Here is a 10000-nt window from a genome sequence, read left to right on the forward strand (position 1 = left end):
ACAGGTGTGGTGTCTATCAACATGCCCGACACTGTTCGGTACTCCACCTGAAGAACAAAGGAGGGTTACACGTAAGGTCCTGCACAGGTGTTGGACCTCCTCATGGCCCATCAGAATCACAGAAGCTTCCCTCATTTACCAACAGGTCCTCCTCAGGAACAGATGTAGCCTGCTTAGAAACAAGCATGAACGACACCTTGTTAGAAGGTCCCAGATCTCCTGGTGCTCCTTCAAAGGACCTTTGGTGTAAACTTGAAGACCTACTCAAAGGCCTGGTCCAATGGCACTACTCAGTGTGACCCAAGTGGGTGTGGTTTAATCTGGCCACCTTTTCCAACCACCTGGTTCAGTATCTCCCTCTACTGTCCAGTCCCTGCTTCCTTGTGGTTCGTAGTGCGCTGACCCAGGCTGGCATGGAGACTGCTGACTGGCTAGGGGGCGGAGTCACAGGCTGCTCTGATGCTTTCTGCCTGCTGCCTTGTTGCTTGCGGTCATTTCAGGGCAGCAGTAGCTCAACAGGTTGAGCGGGTTGTCCAGTAACGGGAAGGTTGCAGGTTCCATCCCGGCTAAGGATAGAGAATTCTGCTGTTGTGTCCTTGGGCAAGACACTTAACCCCCTTGCCTGCTGGTGGTGGTCAGAGGGACCGGTGGCGCCTGTGTTCGGCAGCCTCGCCTCTGTCAGCTCGCCCCAGGGCAGCTGTGGCTACACCATAGCTCATCCCCACCAGCGTGTGAATGGATGAATGATCCTCTGTGGAGTAAAGAGCTTTGGAGTCCTCTGACTCAGACAGGTGCTACACCTTTTATATAAGTGCGGGTCATTCATCACTCCGGGTTCAGAGCCTGAAAAAGCCATGAAACTGGGCAGAATGTCCAGCAACACCACCCCTTTGTGTTTCTGTGGAGCGTCCAGGTTGCCTTACTCCGGATCCCCCCCCGGAGGGCTGCAGGCCCCCCCCTCCCACAGGAAATATGGCCTAAGCTACCATCTCTATGCAGATGACTGCCAGATCTACCTGGCTGTGAACAGGTGCATTCTGGGCCGGTGTTTGGCTGCAGTGAGGGACTGGCTTGCCGACAGTTCTCTGAAGACTCCTCATGGCTCCTAACAAAATCTCACACTCACTTTCTGATTTGGACGCTCTCCCAGACGACCTCAAGCAGCACGTTACCAGCCTGGGGATGAAACTGGACACCCACTTTTATTATTTTTATGATGTTTTCTGTTACTGACGGTGATTTTACGGCTGTGTTGTGTACTTTAATTATTGAATGTGTTCCTGTTTTTATGTTGTGTTTTACTTTTATCTGCACAACACTTTGGTCGGCTGCCACGTCGTTTTAAAATGCTTTATAAATAAAGTTGGTATGGTACATGCGATGGAAGGCGCTCCCAGTTTTGGACACGGAGCAACGCTGTACGGAGCCGCTCTGTGATCCGAACGTCTGGTTTACCAGCGGAGGCTAGCAGAACCTCGTGAAGGTCCAGTGCAACCTTGCTGTACAGCTCAAAGAATGTCTGCAGAAACCCGCTGGACCCCCATCCCATCACCCAACCCTAGAACCCCAACAGACCCCAACAGAACCCAATCAGGTCCCAACCGGAAACGGGATCACCTCTCTCTCGATGATGGGTCCATCTCCGTTGATGGAGTTGGCGTTGAGTTGGATCCAAAGGTACGTGGCACCAACTGCTGTCAGCTGGGGAGGGGCGATTGGTACAGGGGGTTCTAAAGGAACAACAGAACCAAGATCAGTCTGACCCAAAACCACCAACACACCCCCCTCAGGGTTTAACAGATCTCTTAACGAGAAGCAAAGGAGTAAACAAGTTAATTAATATTCGTGACCTTCGGCGAATCACAGCAGACCTGGATTCTATTACCCAGAATCCTCAGTGGAGCTGCTCCACTTAGTCCTGACCCAATTCACATCTCACACTGTGGACACACACATGAAGGAAGACGTGTGTGTGATATGTGTTCATTGTGTCCAGGCAACACTTACCTGTGTGTGTGTGTGTGTGTGTGTGCGCGTGTGTGTGTGTGTGTGTGTGTGTGTGTGTGCGTGCGTGCGTGTGTGTGTGTGTGTGTGTGTGTGTGCGTGCGTGCGTGCGTGTGTGTGTGTGCGTGTGTGCGTGCGTGCGTGCGTGCGTGCATGCGTGCGTGCATGCGTGCGTGTGTGTGTGTGTGTGCGTGCGTGTGTCAGAAACATTCTAACCTGATAACACACACTTAGTACTGCACGGTGTAACCATGATGATTTCTGTCTATGATGTAAAGTTTATACTACTGGCTCACCGGAAATGACATCATCAAGGAGCGCGACGGTTTAGAGCTTCAACAGAGCGACATGGCGAGTGGGCTAAAGCCAGGGTCACACTTCTCCGTCTGCATCGGTGTACAGACGCCGCTACCTGCTGGTGCAGAGGCTCCGCTGGGCTCGCAGAGGGCGACGGAGTCGTGCCCAAAATTTAAACATCCGTCCAAAGTGATGGACCCTGCAAGCTTGTGACTGATCAGGACGCTGCTTCCTGTAAACTCGTCCACAGCTTCGCCTTTGCCCCTCGGAAAGTAAAACGATATTTAGCAGCAGACAAAACTACATAAACACACGATCGTGGACTGGATACGTGACTGTAATGGTGGCAGGACACCTCAGAATGCCGCTACGCCCTCTGTTGTCCTGGCGGGGAACTGCTTTTCCAGCTGATGGAGAAGCATACGTTAGGCTAACCAGCCTCAGGGCCAGACGCAGATGAAGTGTACGTCGCAGTAAGGAGGTCTGAAGTTTTAATGATATTTTACGGACAGCAGACTCAAACCCACAGCCACGCTTGACAGTTGCAACGTAACGCATGTCTGAAACTCTGGATGCTGCCTCCATAACATCTGCTCCATCGATCATTAGAACAGTTATTAAACCCTAACCCACTACAGAGGTCATCAGTCCCACCCTAACCCTAACCCTAACCCACTACAGAGGTCACCAGTCCCACCCTAACCCTAACCCTAACCCACTACAGAGGTCACCAGTCCCACCCTAACCCTAACCCTAACCCACTACAGAGGTCACCAGTCCCACCCTAACCCTAACCCTAACCCACTACAGAGGTCATCAGTCCCACCCTAACCCTAACCCACTACAGAGGTCATCAGTCCCACCCTAACCCTAACCCTAACCCACTACAGAGGTCATCAGTCCCACCCTAACCCTAACCCACTACAGAGGTCATCAGTCCCACCCTAACCCTAACCCTAACCCACTACAGAGGTCATCAGTCCCACCCTAACCCTAACCCACTACAGAGGTCATCAGTCCCACCCTAACCCTAACCCTAACCCACTACAGAGGTCATCAGTCCCACCCTAACCCTAACCCTAACCCACTACAGAGGTCATCAGTCCCACCCTAACCCTAACCCACTACAGAGGTCATCAGTCCCACCCTAACCCTAACCCTAACCCACTACAGAGGTCACCAGTCCCACCCTAACCCTAACCCTAACCCACTACAGAGGTCACCAGTCCCACCCTAACCCTAACCCTAACCCACTACAGAGGTCATCAGTCCCACCCTAACCCTAACCCACTACAGAGGTCATCAGTCCCACCCTAACCCTAACCCTAACCCACTACAGAGGTCATCAGTCCCACCCTAACCCTAACCCTAACCCACTACAGAGGTCACCAGTCCCACCCTAACCCTAACCCTAACCCACTACAGAGGTCACCAGTCCCACCCTAACCCTAACCCTAACCCACTACAGAGGTCATCAGTCCCACCCTAACCCTAACAAACATAATTCTGTGTAATGATTGATCGTTTTTACGGGTTTTATTCCTTCACGTTCACTAATATGAAACATCGAGCTTCCGTGCTGCTGCTGGGCACCGTCAGACCAGCACAGCTGATCTGAGCGCAGTTTAACAAAAGTGGAAGAAAGTAAGAGACCTGCAGTCCTACTGAGAGAAACGCAGCGGCCTCCTTCTACCTGCAGTAGTTCACCTGAAAGAAAACCTAACCTCTGAGCAAAAGAACAATCTGAAAAAGGAAGAACAGAATCAGGAAAACGGTTCTTTTCCACGCCAGTTCCAACCTTCGAGCTTGTGTTTTGGGTTAGGGTGAGATGTTATGACACGGCATTCTAATTATTGCTCTACAATTCATCCGGTCATCTAGCCGTGGAGAGTCAGAAGAAGACAATATATCACCATAGACATCGTTATCACACACACGCAAAAGCATTACACATTCAGTAGATCTGTCATCCAATCAGAAGGGCAGGATTTACGTTTAACTGTCAGGTCATTGTAGGATGACACGCCCACACCCCGTTCTGACTGGGCGATGCACCGATAGCGTCCAGAGTCGCCTTTAGTCGTGTTTTTCACATCAAAGTTCACCACGTAGCGCCGGGAGTTCACCAGTCTGGTCTCCTTGACGATGGCCTCACGACCTCCTATCCCCTAAAGACCAGGAAGTCAGAATGGGTCACATGACCAGAACCAGGATCTCCAGTGGATGTGAACAAATCACCTGCAGGTAGAGCAACAAGTTGTTCTGCGGCCGTCCGTTAACAGTGCAGTGGAAGGTGGCCGTCTGTCCCGCGTTCACCTCCACTCCTTTGATATGCAGGAAGTGCGGCGTGCTCACTGAGGACACACAGCACACAGTTCAAAGGTCCCATGACCCGGCATTTCCTGAAAGTGATGTCGTGATCAAATCAGAAAAGTGTGTGTGTGTGTGTGTGTGCTCACTGCACTGGTGTCCCAGCAGCATGATGTCCTTGACGGCCAGGACTCCTCTCTGACCCGTGCTGACTGCTTCTAGCACCACCTGTAAAGCAGATCCAAACCAGAGGCTTACAGTCGAACCGCCTCCTGCCCTCGGAGGCCGAGCATCACCCTGACATAAAGATGGACCTCCTGAAACCCACTTGTGGCCCCGAGTGCCCAGGCCCTCCTGTTCTCTAACAGTGGCCCTGCACAGCTGGACCAGGCCGTCACAAACACACCGACTCCAATGGAAACGGACTCAGCTTTCAACAATAGGCCTGTGTGTGTGTGTGTGTGTGTGTGTGTGTGTGTGTGTGTGTGTGTGTGTGTGTGTGTGTGTGTGTGTGTGTGTGTGTGTGTGTGTGTGTGTGTGTGTGTGTGTGTGTGTGTGTGTGTGTGTGTGTGTGTGTGTGTTTGTGGCTGTCCACTTTACAATCTCATCAACAGGGAGACTGGTGCAACTTCCTGTTGGCGCCCAGAAGACGGAAGCACTCCTCCCTCCTTCCTTTCCTGCCTACCAGTCGTTTCTTACCCCTTTGTCCACGTAGTCCTCCATAACTCGGTCAGTAACGGGTTAGACTTCCTGTCAGCTGCAGGGTTAGTTCCTTCTGAGAGGCTTTTGGTTTCTGGGATTTTACCTGTGAGTTCTTGGGACTCACCTTTCTGTCTGAATGAGTCAGAGGAGGAGACCACGGCACCGAGGAACCAGTCTAATAGATGGAGCAAGCAAACATCTCCTGGTGTGTTACTACAGGAGTCACACCTGCAGCACCTGTTCGCATCTATTTATCATTTTTAAACCAAACTGTGTCAATGGGTGGAGCCTAGCATGCCCTCAATTCAGTTCAGTTCAATTCAATTCAAGTTTATTTATAAAGCGCCAAATCACGACAAGAGTCGTCTCAAGGCACTTCACATAATAAACATTCCAATTCAGGTCAGTTCATTAAGCCAATCAGAAATAATGTTTCCTATATAAGGAACCCAGCAAATTGCATCAAGTCACTGACTAGTGTCAGTGACTATACAGCAATCCTCATACTAAGCAAGCATGCAGCGACAGTGGAGAGGAAAACTCCCTTTTAACAGGAAGACACCCCCAGAGAATCCTGGCTCAGTATAAGCAGCCATCCTCCACGACTCACACACTCACACACACACACACACACGCACGCACACACACACACGCACACGCACACACACACTTACACACGCACACGCACACACACACACACACACACACACACACACACACACACACACGCACACACACACACACACACACAGAAACGGTATTAACACACAACCATACAAACGAGACCTGGGGGCATTTTATGCTCCTGACTGCCCCTTCAGGCCAAATGCGTAACTGCAGCTTTAATAGTAAGCTCGTGCACGAGAAGTGCATGCTGTCCGTGCACACTCTTGAACAAAAAAACAGCTGAGTCAGCTCATTACCGGTGCCTTTTACAGGTTTAGATGGTTCAACACAATTCTAATAAATTAGACAAACAATTTAGTCGTTGGCCTGACCAAGAACGGTTTATGTCCGCGTGCACCCGCGCTGATTACCACTAGTAGACCGGAAATGGTTAAACGATGGGTTCTCTTTCTTAACATTCGTTTCGATGTCTCACTATGGGATACGCCCCTCCGCGGATTCCTCAGAAGCACTCATCTCAATACGCCAATCCTGATTGGCCAGTGACCGTGACGTACGCGTCCCCCTGCTACTATAAGTAGCAAGCGTCCCCACGCACGCACTATTCAATCACCTCTTCTCGCTTCGGTGGTCGCTTATCTCTGAGGTAAGTTAGCTCAACTGTTCACAGACGGAGCCTTCTAATATTCTCTCCGTCGCCGAACGTTAACTTACTGTCCTTCTGTCCTGGCCTTCACCATAGGCTCGGGGCATAACGAGCAGCTTCACACTCCAGTGCATCTGTTCGTTCTCTGGCTAACACACCAGTTAGCCTACATGGAAGCCGCTCCTCCCACCAGAAGAGTCGACGGCGCAGGAGCTCGCCTCTGTACCTGTGGGAACAAAATCTCAAGCACAGACCCGCACAAGGTCTGCTCGAGCTGCCTCGGGCTGGAACACGCCCAGCTGGCATTGGAAGTCCCCGGGTCATGTGAGAGCTGTGCTTGCTTCAGCCTGAAGAGCCTTCGCCGGCAGCTAGCGCGCCAAGCTAGCCTGTCGGGGAAGGACCCTTGCCTGCCGGCCCCTGGGCCACCGCCTGGGGACGCCAGCGATCATGTCCTCCCGGATCCGGAACCGTGTGCCGAACTCAGCTGGGGCTCACAGCTCGAACCGGCCGGTCCGAGCCACCCCGTCGAGGACGTGTTGGAGTTGGACTACGGAGACGACGGGGGCACTTCGGAACTCCTCATTTCAGAGGAGGACGAGGATGACGACGTTTTTCTCCCCATCGCTCAGGCCTCCATGCCTAGCTTTCCGTCCTCTCCCAGGGATGGAGCGGCTTCTCCGGCCGCCCACCTGGACATGCAGTCAGTCTGCCGACGCGCTGCGACCAGGCTCAACATCCCTTGGCCCACCGTGGTCACTGAGGCTGTCAGATCCCGCTACGAGGGAAAGAAGCTGCCTCAGGCCACAAGAGCGGCAAAGCCCCTCCTTCCCGCCTTCCCGGAGCTTCTCCAAGAAGTGAGGTCCTCCTGGGACAAACGCCCTTTCAGCTCCAGGTCTCCTGTCCAAGGAGCCTCCTCGCTGCACTTCGAGGGGATGGAGAAGGCTGGCATGCTTCGCATGCCACCGATGGAACCGCTGGTTGCAGCCCACCTGCACCCACGGCTCTCGGCAACTTCCTCCAGGCCTCCCGCTCTCCCCGCGAAGGCGGACCGCTTCCAGTCGGCGCTGAACGAGAGGGCGTACAAGGCTGCCGCCATCTCCGCCCGAGCTTTGAATGTCTCCTCCATGCTCTCGGCGTACCAAGCCGAGCTCTGTGAGGACATGAATACGAAGCCGGACCCGGAGGTGTGGGAGGAAATCACCGTACTGACCGACATCTGCCTGCGTGTGCAGCGCTGCGCGGTCCAGGCCACGGGAAAAGCTATGGGCATGATGGTGCTTCAAGAACGTGCACGATGGCTGAACCTCTCCAACCTCTCTGATAGAGAGAAGGAGGACATTTTGGACATGCCAATCGTGCCTGAAGGCATTTTTGGCTCTGCCCTGGCATCAATGCAGCAACGCTGTGAGGCCAAAAAGAAAGAGGATGAAGCCCTTCATCTCTGCCTTCCCCGTAAGCCCTCACCGGCGCTGCCGGCTCGGCCGAACCTGCCTCAGGCAGCTGCCCGAGCCCAGCCTCAGTTCCGGATCCCAAAGCGCCCGAAGCCTCAAACTGTCCAACCAGCTCCTTCGGGCTCAGCGCCTCGACCAGTTTGGCCTCAGAGATCCGGCAACCAAGCCGCTCTGCCGCCGGGACAACCCACCCGACCCGGCGGTCAGCAGGTGAGGAAGAAGAAGAGGGCAGCCTGACAGAGTTCTTTCCCTCCGGACGCTGCAGCTGGCAGTTCCCTGTTCGCCAGCTCCTCCTGTTCGATGTTGCCATGGTGCCTTCTCCCCCCCTCACGGAACCCCTCCGGCAGAGTCCCCGAGCGGTCCAGGGTGGGGCCAGGACGTGAAGCCGGCTGTGTCGGCTCAAAACACACGTCACAAGCACTCACATTGTTTTTCACAAACATGTCATGCTCAAGGAGCATTAAAAAGTTCGCTGCCGCATCCAGACAAAATGTCAAGGGCGCAGCAAAAATCAATAAAAATGTTGCCCATGAGCAGTTCCAGGCGTGGGCGGCCCCTGGCGGACTTATCCGCCAGCCACGGGTCGTCCCCGTACGCCTGGGCCGTCAAAGCACAAAGCCCCCGCGCATGCGCAGTGGTTGCCACGAGCACCGCTGCCCCACAACCTCTGGAGGGAGCTGCTGCTCCGTGTGTCACGGCTGTGTCACCGCTCTCCACTCTCATGGAGGAATGGACAGCGGTTTCTGCTTCACGTTGGGTGCTGAGAACTATTTCGAGAGGTTACAGGCTCCAATTCGCTTCTGTTCCTCCTCGATTCTCTGGCGTAGTGTTCTCCCACGCCCAGGGGACGTCAGCTCACATCTTTCAGGGAGAAATCTCCTCCCTGCTGGAGAAGGGAGCGATATGCATTGTGCCTCCCGATCGGTCTCAGAGCGGTTTCTACTCCAGGTACTTCCTGGTCCCGAAACGGGGAGGGACCGGGATTCGCCCGATCCTGGATCTGAGGGCCCTGAACCGATGCCTCAGAAAGTACAGATTCAAAATGCTCACGCTCTCATCCCTTTTGCGTCTGATTCACCAGAACGACTGGTTCACCTCAATCGACCTGAGGGACGCATACTTTCATGTTCCCGTGTACCCTCCACACAGGAAATTTCTGAGGTTTGCCTTTCAGGGAGTGTGTTACGAATACACCGTGCTCCCATTCGGCCTCTCGCTGAGCCCGAGGGTGTTTGTCAGGTGTACGGAGGCAGCGATCGCCCCTCTGAGAGGGAGGGGCATTCGGCTGGCCACGTATTTAGACGACTGGCTCCTGCTGGCACGGTCCAGAGAGGAGGCAGCGTCAAACACGCTGGTTGTGATCCCTCACTTGTGTGGTCTGGGTTTCAGAATAAACTGGCAGAAAAGCGCTCTACTCCCCTCCCAGAAAATAACCTTTCTAGGTCTGAATCTGGACTCAGGGGCGTTCACGGCCCGTCTCTCGACACCGCGCGTGAACGCGCTCTCGCTCTGCCTGGCGCGCTTCCGCCTACACCGTTCGGTGCGGTTTGCGTTATGCCTCAGGCTTTTGGGTCTCATGGCGTCGGCTATTTCAGTGGTACCACTCGGCCGTCTACACATGAGAGATTCTCAACGCTGGGTGGCTTCTCTGGGTCTCTCTCCAGTGCGCCACAGAGCGCGCAGGGTGACGGTCTCTGCAGCGTGCGTCGCGGCGCTCCGCTGTTGGCGTCACCCCTCCCTCTTGGCACAAGGGGTGCCTTTGGGGTTGGTTCTCGTGAGGAAAGTGGTCACGACAGATGCAAGCCTGTCAGCTTGGGGGGGGGCTCCTGGAGGGTCGCTCTGTCAGGGGTGTGTGGAGCAGAGAGCTCTGGGGGACACATAAATTATCTGGAACTCCTCGCGGTCTTTCTGGCCCTGAAGCGCTTCCTGCCTTTTCTCTCCGGCCATCATGTCCTAGTGAGAA

General features: G+C 54.0%; 1 protein-coding gene across 1 annotated transcript in view; it reads right to left on the minus strand.

Moving 5' to 3' along the window:
* LOC107373288 (receptor-type tyrosine-protein phosphatase mu) overlaps positions 1–10000 on the minus strand; it is a gene marked incomplete in the record, with an annotated part of 175322 nt that overhangs the window by 122030 nt on the left and 43292 nt on the right. The window contains 5 exon segments of the mRNA XM_070553545.1: positions 1–47; positions 1618–1730; positions 4295–4469; positions 4540–4655; positions 4761–4839. The exon segment at positions 1–47 is cut by the window's left edge and continues 134 nt beyond it. Coding sequence (XP_070409646.1) covers positions 1–47; positions 1618–1730; positions 4295–4469; positions 4540–4655; positions 4761–4839 — 530 coding nt within the window.

The sequence above is a fragment of the Nothobranchius furzeri genome, chromosome 7 (assembly GCF_043380555.1).
Source record: "Nothobranchius furzeri strain GRZ-AD chromosome 7, NfurGRZ-RIMD1, whole genome shotgun sequence".
Classification (NCBI taxonomy): Eukaryota; Metazoa; Chordata; class Actinopteri; order Cyprinodontiformes; family Nothobranchiidae; genus Nothobranchius; species Nothobranchius furzeri.